At 32.4% G+C, this 19985-nt stretch overlaps 1 protein-coding gene across 1 annotated transcript; it reads right to left on the bottom strand.

The window, feature by feature from the left end:
• Positions 1-762: 762 nt before the first annotated feature.
• Positions 763-19058, bottom strand: LOC106467469 (zinc finger protein 227-like). The gene is made up of 6 exons (XM_022395662.1): positions 18984-19058; positions 14284-14343; positions 12719-12802; positions 5612-6355; positions 3679-3963; positions 763-2220 (listed from the first exon to the last, which is right to left on the bottom strand). Exons 1-6 carry the CDS (start codon positions 19045-19047, stop codon positions 1973-1975), a joined length of 1485 nt encoding a protein of 494 aa, XP_022251370.1. The 5' UTR covers positions 19048-19058; the 3' UTR covers positions 763-1972.
• Between the last annotated feature and the right edge of the window lie 927 nt (positions 19059-19985).

The following is a 19985-nucleotide window of genomic DNA, read 5'->3' as shown; positions in this document are numbered from 1 at the left end:
ACTTATATGAGTGGTGGTAATGTACCTTTAAAGGAAGTCCAAAGTGCTAAGACCCTCAGATTTTCTAATGTTTGACTGCCAACCAATAAACATACGCATATGCAACTAAGCTCTCAGACACAGCTAAGTCAGTTAGCACTGAAAGTTTGCATGGGTTCTACATAATTTTTACATCACACAGAAAAGATTGCATGATTGGTTCACCTTAAAAGTAACGTATGGGCTCATAGCAACAGCGAGTACTTAACTTGAACAAAACTGAAAAACTGGGGCTCAGATTCTCTTGTGGACATGTGGGGATGATTTTCCATGCCCCTCAGCTTTTCTCTTGACTCCTGTTTGGCAACCTCTGCATATTTATTTTAAAATACCATAAATCTAAATAGTGATTAAAAGGTCTTGGAAAATTAGCAAGTGAGAAAGAATAAGAGAGAATTTAAATTTTATAAAAAATTTTTTGCTTTCCGTAATAACTCTTTAAAAAATGTTAATTTTTTGTTCTTCCATAAAACATGTCCAATGGATATATGTATACATATATTTACAAACATATAATTCTTTGTTAACAAAAAAAAGTATTACGATTTATATGAATCTTTTTTTTTAAACAAAACATCGTGCTTCTATCAATCTTGTTTAAAAAACTTAAAAATATGAGATATATTTGCCCATTTTGATTTCAAAAATGCATCTAAGAAAAAAAAATGTGCAGATTCAGTAACTGCCAAGTTAAAAAAAAACATATCTTGCATGTACTGACTGCAAATTGTTACCAAAATGCAATTAGGATGTATGTCCATGGCCAAAATATTGGTCTTAAAACTCAACTGGAGCCACTGTTTTTGGAGAGTTGGTGCTTAATTTCTCAACTTTCTAGTATGACAATTGAATATACTCATAAGCTTGTAACAATTTAATATTTGAAATGAGCATCTGGAGGTTAACTGGATAACAAGATTACATTTTGAGATAAATGGATTGTAGAGGTCAGATAAGAGTGAGAAACAAAAGACAAGGAATCAGTTATTTATTCAGTTATAAGGACATTTCTTCAAGTGTACAAGGTTGATACTCATTAAAAAAAGAAGCTTATAGAAAAACTGTACATTAGAGAAAGCTACCAGTATATGTAGCAGTGAATATTCCCAGAAATGTGAACTAACATAATATGGGAGCTCCCCCAGCACATCTGTACATACAAGCAAATGTTTTATTTCCTAATATAAACTGTGAATTACATCGAAGTATTAAAACATACAATTTTCTTGATGAAAAGTAGTTTAACCATTATTTGAAATTGAAACACCAGAGACTCAATGATGACTAAAAAGCAAGAACAACAAATCTGATCATTTTGATGTGAATCTAGTGAATCAAAACCTGTATCTAAACACTTGAAAATCTACTGGCTATACCAAGACAATCATCATTTCACAACCACATCTACGTGCTAGTAATTAAAATGAAACTATTACCACCAAATCATGTATTACACAGTGGGAAAAGCCACAATAAAAATCTACGTTAAAACAGCAACAATCATAAAAGAAAATTAATTAAACAATTAGCTCTGATATAACAAGTGAATATAAAACAATTTAAAACTGTCATAAATGAAAACATTGACCATATATATTACAGTGTGAGCTGTAGATCTCTCAAAAGATGAAAACCATTTCCAAAGACATTTTTGACTTCTTACATGACGACATTTTTGACTTCCACCTTTTCTTTTCTAACTTATACATACTTGCTGGTATTCGCTGAAAGAATATACAACATCACTGAAGAAAATTTGTTACTTCTAGCAATACATATTTTAATATCATATTGTTATTTGTAGTTTCTAAAAACAGCATAAAGTCCCAGATCTACTGGACTGAATGAGAGACAAAAAAAAAGATAAGGAAAAGGACTGCAAGCCTGCCTGAACTTGAGTCAAGTCATCAGTGCCAGTGAAGGCTAGAGTTGCTCAGTGAACTCCTGGTGGAGGACCTTGCCACTCTGGCTTGAAGGGAGAAGCTCTAAAAGGGTTGGGGGTGGGTTGTAGGTTAAGCTCCACAGGGTTGTTGCTGGTGCTAGCATTAGGTTGAGAAAGCTTAGTTTCAGTGCTACTAGTACTTGGGGTACTAGTAGGCATACTGATACTGGTGCTGATGGGAACACTCAAATTGTTGGTTGGTCCCATGGCTCGTTGTTGTCTTCCAGTGCTTGTTGGAGCTGAAATAAGCAAGAAGTTTTTCAGTAGAGCTTTTTCATTTTAAAACGGCACACTACTGTGCATCTTAATGTGAGGAGTCACATGAATGATGTGCTACAAATACCACATCAGCAAGCAAAACCCTTAGGTTCCATCTTTCTAGGAAAAAGAGTAAATATTATAAGAGATCTCAGATATTTCCTGTACCCTCAATCAAGACTCCTAAAAAATCTTCCCTAACTTTTCACTGTGTATGACTGGTTGACAACAGTATCATAGTGGCACAGTTTTAAAAACAAAACCCAATATACAGTTTCTCTTTCTCTACCCTTCTTCTAATTTCTCTTCTCAATATTTGCCCCTTTTTTATCATTTTCCGTGACCCAAAATTCTTCCTAAACCATTTAAGGGTCACATAAAGAATGACATAACAACCTTAAAATCAAATGTTATAAGACGAGCTTAATAACGTGAATGTGTAGTTTACATTAATTTAAGATAATTATCAAATAGACAAAGAATATGATCATTGGATATTAGATTTCATTAAATTTTTATTTATATACAAATTTGTTATGTATAGTGTTTGCTCAATTATTGGTTATTTTACTGAAAAGCAAAATTGTCCGTGTCTACATTGTACTTGATGATATGCAAGAAGAAAGTTAAACAGGTAATTCAATTAACTTTAAAAGATTTATGGTTATTGTAGTTTTAAAGTATTTACTGTGACCTGTAATTGATGGTAAACATTCTTTTGTTGTCAATATATTAAGTTCAGATGCAAGTTGTAAACTCTATTTGGCACTTGACAACTTTGTGACTATTTACTTGTTATGCCACACATTAATTACATTGACTAGTAGTACATGACTAGTAAGGACTCACGTTTCTAGGGTTTCATAAAACAGACAGGTATAAATATTCTTTCAAATAAGTGTCCCTTGTTGTGGGTAATCATTATTAAATATGTGTACTAAAAGAAAACATTAGCCCTATAACTCCAAGATCGACATAACTACCTTAAAATCAAATGTTATAAGACGAGCTTAATAACGTGAATGTGTAGTTTACATTAATTTAAGATAATTATCAAAGAAGCTTTTGTGAGTTGAGTTCAGTAAATGTGTGAGGGAGCATTTAAGGTCCTTACTTTCATTCCACGATCCAATGAACGTCACATTCAGGAAATTATAAATAAGTGGGACCAAATGTATGACATACTGAGATAAAACAAATGTTTTTAATTCAAAAACATGTATCTAGCAACAGATTACATTGTCTCAATATTACAATATGTGGAGGTCTGTAATACAGTGATGTACATATGTATGAATGTGTGCATGTATATATTACAGCACTAAGTTTTTGCATTATGTGAATTAACCCTTTATCATCTCCACCCGTACATTTACACCAGTTATGGTAATGGGGAAAAAACCTTCCATGGATGATAAAGGATTAACAAGGCTTCTCACCTGTATGAATACGCCTGTGCCGAGACAGCTTGTCTTTTCGGTAGAAACCTCGCCCACAAAAGTCACAGGGATAGGGGCGTTCTCCTGTGTGGATCATAGAGTGCCGAGTCAAGTGGTTCTTCTGGGAGAAGCTCTTTCCACACACATCACAGTGGAAAGGCTTATCACCAGTGTGGGTCCTCATGTGGTCTAATAACTTGCATCGGTAGCTGAAGCCACTGCCACAGATCTCACAAGAACAGTTTTTTTCTGCCTGTGCAGAAGGGGCGTGAATTCCCAGACTCTCTATCAAAATATAAACAACAGATTAGTACATGACAAAGGAAAAAATAAATTTTTTGACAGAATACAATTACTATGGGAATTCTAGGTGGTTTCTTTGATTCTTAGAGCTTCTCAACAGTATTTACTCACCAAGTAATACCAGCTAACACTACTTTAGTTCACTCCCATTATTTTGCAACAAGCTATCTCACATTACTAAGCATCTAAATTAAACTTGTTAGTGATGAAAAAATTAGTTCCTTACATTATACTCTTAATTGCAGTTGTGGAAAGAAGCAACTTCTATTTCACAGTTAGAAGAAAATTAATCAGAAATAGTTGATGCATGATAAAATTATTATTAAAAATTCTCATTTTCAAATTTAAAGTTAAGCAATTATTCAATTTCCTATGAGCATTGATTACTTCAATTAGTGTCAGGTAAAAATTGTCAATTAATTAAAATTAAGTTGATTAGTGTCACGACTCATGAAAATAATCAACTAAATGAAATTTGTGGTTCTGATTATACCTATTTTTGATTATTACACCAAACTAAGTCTCACGTGAGAATAATCGATTAGTTGAATGTAATCCGACGTTTAAAAAATTTATCAACTCTACTAATCGTTTCCTTAAAAATTTTCAAAAAGTCAGTTTTATCCATTTCAACGTAGCTTGCGATTGCCCAATTTAAACTGCTGTTTAATTATTTTTTTGCATTGATATTTAATCACAAAGTGTATGAAAATTGTTGTTTGTTATTAAACAAAAAGCTACACAAAGGGCTATCTGTGCTCTGCCCACCACGGGTATCGAAACCCGTTTTATAGAGGTATAAGTCCGCAGACATACCACTGTGCTACCGGGGGACGTGTGTATGAACATACCAGCATAATAAGATGTCACTAACATTACAGATTATGTGAACACAGACATTTATGACTGATATTCCTTTTACACTGCACCATTACATATATATATTTTCAAACCCTAAGCCAAGTTTTTCACTTTTTTTATGAATTAAAAACAATACTTCTGTAAACATAACAAAAAGTGCAGATTTTGTTACCGGTAAAAACTAGCAGCTACGTAAACAACTTTTTAATCAGAATTATCAGCACTTAATGTTTCAGGTTAGAAATTTAAAATATATGTATGTAATGGTACAGTGTAAAAAAAATGACAGTCATAGAGCTCTATGTTCTGGTTATCTATAATGATTAATGACAGCTAACTATACTAATATATTATGCTCTAAAATCACTATGGTCTTAAAATATTTTGCCTTCAAGAAATACGTGATTTCTATACCAATACATTTGGAAAAACATAATAATTAGGCTGACCAGAAACAAATCCTGCAACATGTATATTTTGCATCTTATCATTATATGGCATATTTCCAAATTCACACACAAGTGGATTTAGGTCAAATGTGACTTGGAGCAGTAGAATAGCATTTGGCTACACAATCAGAATAAATACAAGTGCATACAATTCATAAAAAATTCAAAATAACATGTAGAAAATTCACATTTTTTTAAAAACTCTTTGTATATATACATTTTTGCACAGTTGACTTTGCCCCATTATAAATTTTTATAAGTTAACTTACATGTGTGTAAAAATGCCTTACTAAAAGTTAAACAACTGTACGACTTCTCACCTGTGTGAATACGCCTGTGCCGAGACAGTTTGTCTTTTCGGTAGAAACCTCGCCCACAAAAGTCACAAGGATATGGGCGTTCTCCTGTGTGGATCATGGAGTGGCGAGTCAAGTGGTTCTTCTGGGAGAAGCTCTTTCCACAGACATCACAGTGGAATGGCTTGTCACCAGTGTGGGTACGCATGTGATCCAACAACTTACAGCGATAGCTGAAGCCACTGCCACAAATGTCACAAGAACAAGACTTTTCTCCATGAGCTGCACGCATGTGAACTCGAACCCTCTCTGCTGACACGAATAACTTACCACAGACTTCACATGGAACCGTTCTTTCACCCTTAGTGTGATGGGACAAGTGAGCTTGCAGCTCAGAGGCCGTCTTGAATGGTACCTTACAAGCTGGGCAGGGCCAAAGCTTCTCTTTCGTATCCTCCCGATTTTCTGCAGCAGCCACTATTGCTGCTGCCTGGGCAGCAGCTGCAGAAACTATTTTAGTTGGATCAACTCCTGGGAAAGCAGCAGTTGTAGCAACACCAGTAGAAGAAAGCAGCATATTTCTGCTACTTGTGACATAGTCATTATTAGCCAAAAGGGTGTGTGTTTTAACACCTAAACTACGGTTTCCAGCAATAGACATTTTTGGTTTCTGGGCTTCTTCTTGAGGTTGTAGTTGTGGAGGTGGAGGGGTTGCCGTTGTCCCAGTGTTTGGATAAAATTTTGCCAGATGGGAACGAGGATCGAAATCTAAATAATAACGATAAGAATCTATGCAACATAAAAGTACAATATTTATGATACTTAAAAACAACTTTCACATACTGTTTATTTTAATACAAAATGAATTCCATTCACATTTTGTATTGTTTTTAAGTGCCCCCAATAAACAAAAGATATTAAAAACACAGTGGCACCATATGGATGATTATATTTGCACCATTATTTTTACAATGGTTCTATTACATATAATCGTGCAGATACATAACCAGTAACACTTCCAAAAAAAATTCAAAAACACACTATGTTAATAACTATACTGAGAGGATATCTTATTAGGCCTCCGTCTAAAATAATGTAAAAATAGCCCAGACATGGCATGGCACAAATTCTAGAAAAAAAAAAAAAGTTTGGGATGTTTCTTAGCCAACTGTAATCAATGCGTCATTAAGTATGGAATGTACATGGTTCATAGAGTTGGAGAAATATCTTGGTCACAAATGTGATGGTGAAAATGTGATATTAAAATTCAGTTTATGAATAATCAACAGCATTAATATCTTGTGAGTATGCTGGCCAAGTTACAGTCATGTGTTTTGGTCTAATCATGAATCTTACTATAATGGAGCAGTGGTGTGGCTGTCTATATATCTATCTATGTATGTGACCAAAATGAAAACAATGGTGACATCTGTTGTGCTGAGATACAAAATCTCAATGGCAGAAGTGATTAAGGCTTATGACATGTTGCACTATCTACTGAATGGCACAACAAACAAAAATCAATAAACAAATTTCACACTTTGGATATTCAAGATTCAGACAATTCGAAAAATAACTACAGTATGTGTAACAACTATTTCTTTACCACAGAAAACAATTTTAAATAAAAGTACTCTCCTCTCAACAAGACTACCACTTTCAGTAGGGCTGTACATGAGGGTTTGATTATATCTGTATTGAGGTAATTTTTAAATGTAGTGCTAAAAAACTGGAGTTCTTAAAAAGAAAAACTTATTTTTTCAATAAAGTGTAGCACTTTTGATAAATAAAAACATTACAGTTTATATCAGTGAAATTTATGAAAATTTTGAGCTCTGTACATTGAATCATCTTGATGCAATGAATTGTGTATGACTACAGAGCACAATCCAAACATTTTTCCTATGCGGTACTTCCCAGGATATAATACTTTTTATATTTTCACTTTTTTATAATTTTATACAATGAGGTATGAATAATATGATTAGTAATTACTAGCACAAACATCTGCCTGTAGGGCACCATTTCTGCTAGTAATAAGAAAAAGATGAATTTTTTAATTATCATCTATAATATCCCTTGTCCATTTTGTGTAAATGATCATCAAAAACATTCAAGTAGACTTTGAATATTATTCATTTTTCTAAAGAAATCAGAAGATCCAAACATTGACATAAAATCATTCACCAGTCCCCACACCATTACACTACCTCTAGCATATTGTACTTTCTGAACACATGAATAAGATAAAGTTTCATTTTATCTTATTCACTGTTCACAGTTTGCATTTGAAGCACTACTCAAGCCATACTTTCCTGTTTTTAAATGACATATCCTTTTTTTGGAGCTCGTTGTTGACAACCATGTAATAGTATTTATTATTTTCCTTGCACACAGTGTAGTTGGAGGGAAGTGAATACAGACCACTGTTGAAAGAATTGGTGAAGTCTGATTTTTATTGCACTTTATAAACCTGCTTAACCATATCTTTCTTTGTTCATCATTAAAAGCTAACAGTGACATATTCTCTTTTGATTGCCACAGAAGATTGTCTGATAACAGGTACCTTGGAACAACCACTCAAAGAAACACGTTTTGATGATGATGCTCCTGTTAGACAAACACCTACAACATTATCATGCTCCTTAGAAAGTTGGAAAAATCTTTGATGTTACCTAACATCTTGAACATTAACATAACACTGTGATAGTCAACTTTTGCTGATCAAACCCAAAAACAAAATTCAAACCTTGGTACACCTGGTACTCTTCCTATTTTCTACATCTCATATACTAAAAATTATATTAGGTCATCAAGAAATTAATGTCACATTTTGGAACACTTTCATTAACCACCCCCCAAAAAACGTACATCACGTATAATAGTTAAACGAACCACCTAAATGTCAAGTTAGTGTAGCCTATATAATGTTTAAAGTTTAGTATGCTCTAATCCTTTATTGTGATGGCACACGACAAGACACACATTTGGTATGTAATGCTGTTCGAATACAAGAAGGGAAACAATGCCTCTATAGCCACAAAAATATCAAAGAAGTTTATGGAAATATTTTGAATGTTCGTAAGGGTCAACGATGGTTCACCAAATTTTGTTCAGGTGACTTTAGCATTAAAAACTGTGAAGGCAGGGGCCAACAAGTTGGAATTGATATTGATGCTCTGAAAACGCTTGTCGAGTCTAACCCAAGGCAACACACTCGTGAAATGGCCCTGTAGTTGCATGTCTCTCATGAAACAATATGTAAATTTCTAAGGAATATGGGAAAACTCCTTAAAGATGGTATTTGGGTACCTCACGAACTCTCTGATGATCATCATTTCCAACTTGTGAATGTTACTTTGTCTCTTCTGGCACGTAATGCATGTGAACTATTTTTTAACAGAATTGTCACTGGTGATGAAAAATGGATTCTCTATGCAAATATTAAATGCCAAAAACAATGGCTCAGTCCTAGACAAAAACCACTTCCGACCTCAAAACCAGGACTCCATCCTCAGAAAGTGATGTTTTGCATTTGGTGGGACATCAAAGGAGTAATTCATTTCAAACTCCTCAATGCACAGTGAACTGTCAATGCAGAGATCTATAGTCAGAAACTGGAACGTTTAAATCAAGCTCTTCATCAAAAATGCCCTTCACTCGTCAATCGGAAAGGTGTTCTTCTTTTCCACGACAATGCACGTTCACATGTGGCACATTTGACACAACACAAGATTATGAGGTTGGGTTGGGAAGTTCTCCCCCACCCACAATATTCTCCAGATTAACATCTTTTTCGTTTGCTGCAACACCATCTTAATGGGAAAACATATACAAATGTGGAAGGTGTTAAAGAGGACATTGACATGTTTTTTGTTTCAAAGCCTAGTGATTTCTTTAGTCAGGGCATTAACAACCTGATTGTAAGATGGAAAAGCATCATCGATAAGAATGGACACTACTTCATTTGATAAATGTTTTGATATATATAAGTTGTTTGGGTTTTTCATCTAAAAAAAAAGTGACAATAATTTCTTGACAACCTAATAGGTAATGCTTATAATTTTTATAAAAATCACAATTGTTGTAGTTACTTGATATAAAATAGAAGAAATATATTGTACTAAAAAAAAGAAGATATTGTAGGATTAAAGTTCATCAACACGAGTTTACTCGTATATATTCAGGGTGAAATTCTTAATGAGATACAAAAAAAAAACACCACCATAAAAGCTTGTGTGGCCACTGTGCAAGTAATTTTTTTATTATCCTACCACTTGAATCATGATTTATTAAATACTATATTTTTGGAAAACATTCCTAAATCTTTGATCTACTATATCTAATACAGATATTTTTATAGTTACTGTTTTCTGAACTTACAAGATCACAAATACAAAATTTATATTCAATCACTACAAAATGACATTGTAAGTGTTTATACTGTGTTTAATAACGATCAATTCAAATATTAAAAAAAAATTACTTTTCTTATTACTATATGTTTAATTCTATCTACAGCTCCTAATAGAAAGGGCCTATAACAATATTTTGTCTCAAGCCCATCGATGTCTGTGCTAATAACATACATCACTTCCTCTTCTGTGACAAGATCTGATCTTTTACCAATAGTCATGCCAAGTGAGCACACAATCTTCTGTTGAATTCTACCTTGAGATAATACAGACCATGTTAAGTTTTATGTATCAGTGAGCACACAATCTTCTGTTGAATTCTACCTTGAGATAATACAGACCATGTTAAGTTTTATGTATCAGTGAGCACACAATCTTCTGTTTGAATTCTATCCTAAGATAATGCAGACCATGTTAAGTCTTTATGTATCAGTGAGCACACAATCTTCAATTGAATTCTATCCTAAGATAATGCAGACCATGTTAAGTTTTATGTATCAGTGAGCACACAATCTTCTGTTGAATTCTATCCTAAGATAATGCAGACCATGTTAAGTTTTTGTGTATCAGTGGACTTGTTAAATTCCCTTTTCATGACATGATGAATTCTTATATTTTAACATCTTTCTAAAGAAAAAGGGTTTGCACTGAGTTTTTTTTTGCTAGTTTATAGTTAGATGACTTAGGTAACTTTGCTTTAAGTGATTTAAAATGTTTTTGTTTTTTTTTGTAGTTTCCACAGTTCAGGTGTATGAAGTTGGAGAAACACAAGGTAGGCAACTACAAAACTGTCAATTAAAATTATATAATGTCCTCAGTTCTTCATGACTGGATAATTTCTTATTTTTTGTGTGTAAAATGGCGGGTATACTAGCCACTCACAACCTTTGGGTAGACCTTAACAAGCTTCAAAGTTACCCATTCTATAAGTAGATTTACTGTTGATAAACTTGGTTTTCTTAAAGACTGTGTTCTCTGAAGATATCTTTCAACAGGACCTATTCAATTTCACACAAACTTAAGAACAAGCAAAGAAAAAAAACCTGCCTATATAAAACCTAAAAAACAAAAAGTTTGTTTCATATCCTCTAGATGCAAAATTTTAAAAGGTTCAGCAACCTATGTCAACTAGCAACCGAGTACAAAGGTCATAACTAGAAGAGATAACTGTTTGCTTTATTTCTTTATTTGCTGTTCTATGTTTTAAGAAAAATAAGTTTATGAAGTTATTTCTAAATAGCAATAATCTATATACATATATAATGTATAATAACTGAAATGTGACTGTATTTTACAAAATACTACTCTACTAAAACACAACCAAGACAGCTCATTTTGTAAAGACTAAAGGTTAGTTTTATATTATTGGATAAGGTAACACGAGTGCATGTGTGCCGTATCATTGTAACTTCTGTATTGGTAGCCAGACATGGGTGAAAGGTCAATATAATAAATATATAATGTTATGAGATTTAAGCTATTTCATACGAACATTTATGTTTTCATTTTTTAATAATTTGTAGTCATCTGGAATAAAAAAAGTATAAGTTATATTTATTTCCTAATTTTTTTCAATGTGGTTATGAGATCGGTCAAATCAACCAAGCCCGTAGAGATTCGTTACTGAAAATAACACATAAAATATAGTTTTTTCTTAAGAAACATTTGGTAACTATCTGGACATTATAAAGATTTTGCATGTGAAATTTGAAAATTTTCTGATGCACAAAAGCATTTTTAATCTTAAAATGAAAATTAGTTTGCATGTTGGATAGGCAACATGCAAAAAAAAAGGGGGCATGAGAAAACATTGCTTTACAAACCTTAAGACTTAATAAAAAAATTGATATTTTGCTTATGAAAGTATTGTAATGTTTGCTGATAATCTGCCAAATTTTGTTAACATATTCTTACTAATTTAAAAGTTATGACATGAAAACTATAACAAGCACAAAATGGTGAAGTCAATCCCAGGGACCAAGCCCATGCTGAAAGAGTTATTGGGGAGATAGTAGAACACTTTCATTTTAATGGGGGGAAATAGTATAACATTTTTATTTTAATGTGTATTATTTTATTGACTATAAAAATTCTCAACTTAGGATAATTTGCACTTCCATTAATTTATGCATGTGTATTATGAATCATAATGACTAAATATCCCAATTTCATCATTATACTAACTTTTTCAAAATGAGAAGTTTTAAAAATTGAAAGTAGATTACTGAAACTGTCATTTAATAAACAGGTAAGTAAAACTGTTTATATGTATCATAAGAAATAACCTAACTGTAAACGTTTTTTACTCATACTAAATTATTTTTAAATTTTTACAAGTTTGTTCAAAATTTTCTTAATCTTACTTTATATACTTTTGGAAGCTAATTCTTTAACTATTTTGTTTAGCATTTAAAGACAATTTAAGTATTACAATGAAAGTTCATAAGTTTTCAATCAATACACAAAATAAAACTGTAATTAGAAACAAAAACGCCAGAACTTAAAACAAATTGACTAATTCAGTGCACAAAAGTATGTTAAGAAACTTCTAAAAATTAATAAAAGTTTAGTTATACATGATCTTGAAGTAGAACTATTTTAAATATACAAAAATGTTTCGTACATCCAAACAAAAAAAAATGCAAGATACAGAGCACTTTAGGCAATGCTTTTTAATCACATGAATAGAATGTTTAAGCAACTGAAAGGTACTGACCTTGTCTGATGTAGGGGTGACTATCTTTGTACTCTGTGAGGGTCGAGGGGATTACACTACTCATCAGTAATTGTTCTGTGCGTGCTTGAAAAACATAATACAGAGTATACCACTACTTCAAACAGCTTTATATTTCATATCTTGACCAGAAACATCAGGTCAGTAAAATAACTTCCAATAATATATTGCATACAGCTTTCCCTGTCTAGTTAATATTCACTTTACTAATCTCCAAGTTCACTGTAAAATTTTTGTAACAGAACGTTCAAGTTCTTTTTCTGTTTGTTTGAAGGTATGGTGCCAGATGTTATCATGAGCAGAAACTGCTATAATTCATTATAATCATAAGTAAAAACACCAAATAAAAGGTCTTTTAAAAGTGTATACACTACAGCTAAACCTTTGGAACTGGGAAGACACATGTTTCAGGGTGTAAAATGTTAGTAGTACAATGCTAAAACGTTCTACACCCTAAGATTTATTGTTTCTCAAATGATATATATATATATATATATATAAAGAGCATTACAATTGGCTCTGTAGTCTATGTTGTACACCAGCAGAATTAGAGTTTTGGTGTTGAGTGAATAGTCTTGTCGGCAGTGACCTGCAAAAACTAGGCCAGAAGAGAATGATGTGATTTAAGTTACTATTGGTCTTATTGTGATCTTATATCATCCACACACATTACTGTTAAGTATTATGTTCTGCTAGCTGAGGTATTCAATATACTAATACTTAATGTCTCAAAAATGACTGATACAGGTAGCTTTTCAACTGAGACTTCAATATTCTGACCCACTCAAGCTTGAGCTCTAGTATTCAATGAAATGTTTCACCAGTAGAACCAAACACCAAATTAGGTGAAATGCTGTTATATATATTCTTGCTGGAAACTTCATGTGAGGAAAATAAAGAATGGTGTGATTTAAATTTTCATCCATTGAATTGTGTTGTCCCACAAAAAAAAAAGTTTTTTGCATGAATTTCAATGACTTCCACGTTTTTATATTTTTATGGAGTGGGATTTAAGTGAAGAGCACTAATTTCAACCTTGAGATAGTCCTATCATTTTATTTTTGAATAGAAATAAATCTAACCATACATGTACATGTTTATGACCCATTAAATATATATGATATACATTACAAAGTTGTTCCTCAAAACTTCAAATTCTTCGATATCTGTGACATTAACTAATACACCATTTTTAGTTTTAATGCCTTTAAATAAATAAATAAATAAATAAAATAAAAAAACAAAAAAACAACAACAACATCAGATTTACTAGTTCATATTATTATAGTAATAATTTTTCAAGACTTACAACACAATTAAAATTTGAATATGATGGTGTATCTTATTTTGAAAGATAGTGAAAAATCAACACGGAACAAATACCATAGAAGTTGATTTACAAACAGAAAAACTACATTTACTGCAAAAACAAAAAATAAAAACAGAATTTAAAAACAATGCTAGACGTCAACTCTCTATTGAAGTTTTTAAAAGTTAATATTTACTAGCTAAATACTTAGTTCAAAACAAGATGTAATTTCAATTACCACATATTTCGATTCCTGTGTTTTGTGTTCCTCTTGCTCTCATTGCATTGGCAACAACACCTAACATCAAATATAAAATAAATCAAACAAATGAAATATTTTTTGAGTACTTCCACTATCAGGGGCAAGGTTTAGTATGTACATGTATGACTAAATATATGTACATTATTTTCCAAACAATTCACCACAGTAAAAATTTGAAACGGGAGTACTTCATTTTTGCCTTTAACAACAAAACCAATTAAAAAGCTTGGAACTTGAACTGGTGTGCCAAACTAAATTCAAGCAAATAAATTAACATAAATATGGATAACAAGGGACCATTTGCTCCAACAAGGCTGAACTGTAAAACCCAACCCCTAAGAAAAACATAAACCCTCCCTTTATTTTGCAAGAGATTATTGGTTTCCCCCTCTTACAACTCTTGTAGAATGCCAACCTCTAATATTACTGACAGCACCTTGTTCCATAAGCCAATCACCTGTCTTTTCCATATCTTAAGCTTAATTCTTCTGGTACTACTGTTTTCAGAATAAGCACAAAACAATCAGAGGTCTCTATCATATTGATCCCGTATATAATCATGCAAAATTCAATAAGGTCATGTCTTATCTTTCTTTTCGCAACAGAAAAGATCTTAAGCTATACCCATAAGATAATCTTTCATTTCCAGAATCATTATAGTGGTTCCGTATCTGAATTCTTTCCAAGAAGTCAATAATCTTTCTTAGATATGGGGTTTGAAACCGTACACAGTATTTCAAGTGAGTCCTAACTAGTGATTTGTAGAGAGATAATTATCTCTCTTGAACTGTAATCAAAGTGTTTAAATACACTCTAAAATGCTATTACCTTTGATACTAGCAATAGAACGCTGTCTTGAGTGCCTTATCCATCATTATGACAAGATCCTTTTCTTCAGTCACTTTACTATGTGGGTTCCAATATGTATTAAATGATTGATACATAACCCAAATGCATTACCTTGCATTTACTACAGTTAAAGGTAATTTGCCAAATATTATTTGAGCAATTAACCAATTGATCCAAGTTGTTCTGTATTTAGTCAACATCTTCAATACAGCTAGAAATACCCATTAGTAAACTTTAATAATTAGTTATTATTATATATCATTAATGTAAATAAAAAACAGGCCCATGCAGTGAGCTCTGAGGCACTCTACTACTAACAATGGTTCCATCTGATTAATAATAACTTTTTCTTTCTCTCATCCAACCATCCTTCAATCCAATTAACTAGCCTTTCACAAACCCCCACCAATGTGGTTTTCTTCACTAATCATTTGTGTGGCACCTGATCTATGTCCATAATCCAGCTAACACATAACATCCTTTAAAAAAGTTAACAAATTAGAAGATAATATTTCCCTATTGTGAATTCATGTTGAGTTTCTTTCATCATATCACACATTAGTGTCCAACTGTTTATAGGTTTTTGAGAACCATCCACATAATCACAAAGATTGTTTTCCTATGAAAAACAAGACACAGCATGATTAAAATCCTTTTCTTAACCATTAAAGAGCTGCATGAAATGAATTGTGAAGTATCAGTGTAACAATTTAACTCTAGCTTCACTACACTACACTATAAACACGATTATTATGCTACAATTGGCTTTTACTTTTTAGATCTTGTAGCCCTTTCTTTCTGGTATGCTGGTATATACGACATCTAACTCTTTTATTTTCCACATAAAACACTTAGTTTTTAGTTATTCAGCAATTTCTAACAAAGTATTTATTCTCTATCAATATTATGTTAATTGCTATTTAAGTTGTGTTTCTTACACAGAAAGTCAACATGGCTTTAATAAAGAGAAATCTTCCTTTACTAACTTAACTATTTTTCAAAATGTTACTTATCTGTATGATGGAAAGTGTGTTGAATTGGTATACTTAGATTTTCAAAAAGCTTTTCATAAAGATACCATACAGAAAAGAAAACTGCACGAGTTGGAGTTGGGATACACTAGTTACTTACACTGCAGAGTGGCTAAGTGAAAGCAAAAAGTAGTTATTAATGAAATCCAATTAAACTGGACTTTTCTTTCTAGTGATATGCTAAAAGAATCAATGCTTGGGCCTTTGCTTTTCCTTGTTTATATTTATGATACTGATAAGGACATAATCAGTATATAAGTAAACTTTGCTGATGACTACTGTGTTGAGGATGTTGACTTACACAGAATGACTTGTATCAATTGGTAAGTTGACAAATATCTGACAGATGACCTTTAGTTTTACTAAATGCAAGAAAATGCCTTGTAAGACCTCATTTAGAGTGCTTTGTACAGTTTTGGGCTCCCTTCCTCAAGAAAGACACTGAATTGTTGGAGAAGGTTCAGAGAAAAGCCACTAGGACGATATCTGGAATGGTGGGATTGTCCTATGAGGAAAGACCAAAACCTCTAAATTTACTTTCTCTGGAGTGGAGAAGGGTCAGAGGGGATTTAAGTGAGGTATTTAAGATTATTAAGGGTATTGGTAATATATATATCCATAAAACTTTTTTGTGTTTAACAGTGAAAACAATAGGACAAGGGGTCATAAATTCAAAAGGGGGGTCGAGTCGTCTGCAATTTAGACAATATTACTTTTCAAACAGGGTGGTTGGTTTTGGAATGAGCTGCCTTCAAGGTTGGTGGAGGCAGAAAATTGAACCGAGTTAAAAAAAAAAGATTGGATGAATACACGAGTAGTGAGGGGTGGTTATAGTTCAGGGCTAGAAAAGACATCCTTGATGAGCTAATAAGCTCCTTTTTGTCCCTTTACAATTTTATGACATTTAGATTATCATAACTTGGATCACAAATTTAACACAGGTAGGAACCACTAAATAGTAAGAGAAGAAAAGGATCTCTACATAATGGTATATAAGTCACTCACACCATTGATCAAGACAGTTCTCTGTTGCTAATATTAAACATGATCAATTTTTTGGATGTATTTATAGAAATGTTGATTAGAAGTCAAATGAGACAATTTTCTCTTTATACAAATCACTAGTTAAGCCTAACTTGGAATAATGTGTAAGAAAGGATACTGACTAGAATGGGTGCAGACAGAAATATTTTAAGGGGAAGGCAAAACATGTATGTAGGGGATTAGCTTTTACAGTGCAAGTCAACAGACTAAAAGAATATGTGTTATGTGTGCTTAAACACAAACACAAGTTTATAGTTTTAATAAAATTTACTGAAAGTATTTAGTTTAACTACAAGGTTAAGCTTACATCATAAAACATAACATAAATTTTTTTGTGAAATGTAGGGGGGGGGGACAAATCCTCCCTCTTGCTCCTTCCTACAGGCATCCATGTTAATTAGTTCAAAATGGTTCATAAGAGTGCTAATGGGACATCAATTTAAGAATTAGAAAAAAAAATGTGAGGCGCCAGTTAAGACGGTTTTATTTTTCTAAAAGAGCGACTTATGGAATCAGTTGCCATCAGCAGTAATGGACAGGCAAGCATTTCATTTTATAGAAGTTTAAGAAGAGAATTATGATTTTCTAAAAAGATTAGGTGGATTAAAATTTATAATTTTTTCAAAGGTGGATGAACCTATACAAACTTGGAGAGCTAAATGGTCCCTTATTGTCCATATGTTATAGTTCCAAGTATGGAAGGGTTATATTATAGTGACAGATAAAGATCTCTTATTTTCTCTGGGGAAAAAAAATGGTAAGATGTGATCTTATTGAAGTTTTCGAGAGTATCCAGGAATTGATAGTATAAGGGCCTCTGATTTCTTTATACTGTGTTCTGAGCTTCTGAAGATAATAAGACAAAAGGGTTCAAATTTATAATTTGTAAAACACATGTTAGGCTCCAGTTAAGAATTTTTAACTTTAAAAAATGGTGATCAGCTTAATGAAATGAACTTCTTTGGCACTGGTAGAGATCACATTTTATGAAAGTTTTAACTTAAAGAAGGGAATCAATATTTTCACGAAAAAATAAAGGATGGCTTTAAATTTTAACTTTTTTTTCAGGGCCAGTCTTGAAGGACAAATGGTCTGTTATCTGTATATAAGTTACAAGGTAAGTTTACAAATACATATATATATATATATATATATATATATGATAACATATATAAATACAATTTCATGGATACTCTTACTTCATTAATTTGGTTTTAATCACTTAATTAATAAAGTATCTTTGATGCCTTACATCTTTCATCATTACATTGTCCAAAATCCTAAAAAAATCACTCCTTACTTTTACATTACACTCATACATGACATGTTATTTACACTCGAACTATGATTACTAAGTAGGTTTGTATGTTCCCGCACTCGAGTTAAAAGCCAGCTAGTGGTAGAATCTATATACAAGTAGTAGTATAAAACTAAACATATCAAATTACAATGTACCGTAGTTTACTAGTTTTTGCTGTTATACTTTACGAAAACACTTAACTTAAACACTGTCCAGTAAATGGTATAAAGAGTAGTCTTCATATGCAATAATAAAATTTAAAAAACTTTCATAACTTTGACTTTTTTTTTTAAGGTTGAAAACTTAAAAGTAGGCTTGTCCCAACATAACATTTTTTGAAAACAGCTCTAACTTAAAATGTGATCTTTAAGACGTCTAAGCTTTATGCAACATTAACAGTGAAGAAAGTGGATGAAAAAGGAGTTTTAAAGTTTTCAATGTAAAGTTCCTACCCGGAAAAGCCGCTGGAAAAACGAATGTCGGCGTACACACAACCTGTTCAGGAGTGGAAGCCATTTTGCCTCTCTTATTGTGCTGCCACCTAAAATAACATGAAAAGGCTCTAGGCTACGTTAAAAAGGGTGTTTCCCGTATACATGGACCATTTGCAAATTTATATATTGAAATACTGTACTGTCTTTTTACTTACTCATTTTAACTTACTTTTTTGGAAATAAAATTAATAGGAACTTATCGTTATTTTTTAGGATAATTACATTTTATATAAAATTCAGATTGAGTTTACCTTTTATTTTCAGTAAAAAATATGACTAACTGATTTGTGTTATAGAGTGAACGCCTTTTCTGAGATAGCAAAGCATCAGTTCATCAACAAGGAATCCACATACAATTTGCAAAAAACATCTTTAATGACAGAAACACAATCAAAGTTCAAACACAATACAATAAAAAATCGACAAGTGTTTACAGTGGATGTGTGGTTGTTGTTGTTTGAAGTTAAGCACAAAGCTACACAATGGGCTATCTGTGCTCTGCCCACCACGGGTATTGAAACCCGGTTTATAGCGTTGTAACTCCACAGACATACCGCTGTGCCACTGGGGGGCGTGGATGTGTGGAAATAGCAAGGGAGAGAAAATACTAAAGGATAGATTTATTGGTTCTCTCTCACCAGTTTAGTGTGGCCTCTCTGTAAGATGAAAGAAAATAAAATTAAAATCTAAATTAAAAATAACCCTGCAATGTTAAACTAAACACTGTTAAAGTAAATCTCAAGTAAACAATATTATGCAGAACAAGTTCTAAGTCATCCAATCTGAAGTGAAGGTTAACAGCCTGAAAAATTATAAGAAAAATATTTACAAAATCAGCTTAAAATGGGAGGCATGGTTTTTTTCAATACCAAAATAAAAACATATATAAAGCCAGGCTACTCATAGATGCACCTTGTATGTATGCCCTGGAACCAGGCCCGGCATGGCCAGGTGGATAAG

The sequence above is a fragment of the Limulus polyphemus genome, unplaced genomic scaffold (assembly GCF_000517525.1).
Source record: "Limulus polyphemus unplaced genomic scaffold, Limulus_polyphemus-2.1.2 Scaffold2625, whole genome shotgun sequence".
Classification (NCBI taxonomy): domain Eukaryota; kingdom Metazoa; phylum Arthropoda; class Merostomata; order Xiphosura; family Limulidae; genus Limulus; species Limulus polyphemus.
This window is presented reverse-complemented; position numbering and strand designations above follow the sequence as displayed.

Bases quoted from the DNA above. Each gene is read 5' to 3' on its own strand.
- LOC106467469 (XM_022395662.1), bottom strand. From the start codon at position 19,047: ATGGCTTCCACTCCTGAACAGGTTGTGTGTACGCCGACATTCGTTTTT. The intron at 14,344-18,983 runs GTAGGAACTTTA...ATTTGATGTTAG, and splicing joins TTTTCCAGCGGCTTTTCCGG to GTGTTGTTGCCAATGCAATG. The intron at 2,221-3,678 runs GTGAGAAGCCTT...TGCTTATTTCAG, and splicing joins GCACAGGCGTATTCATACAG to CTCCAACAAGCACTGGAAGA.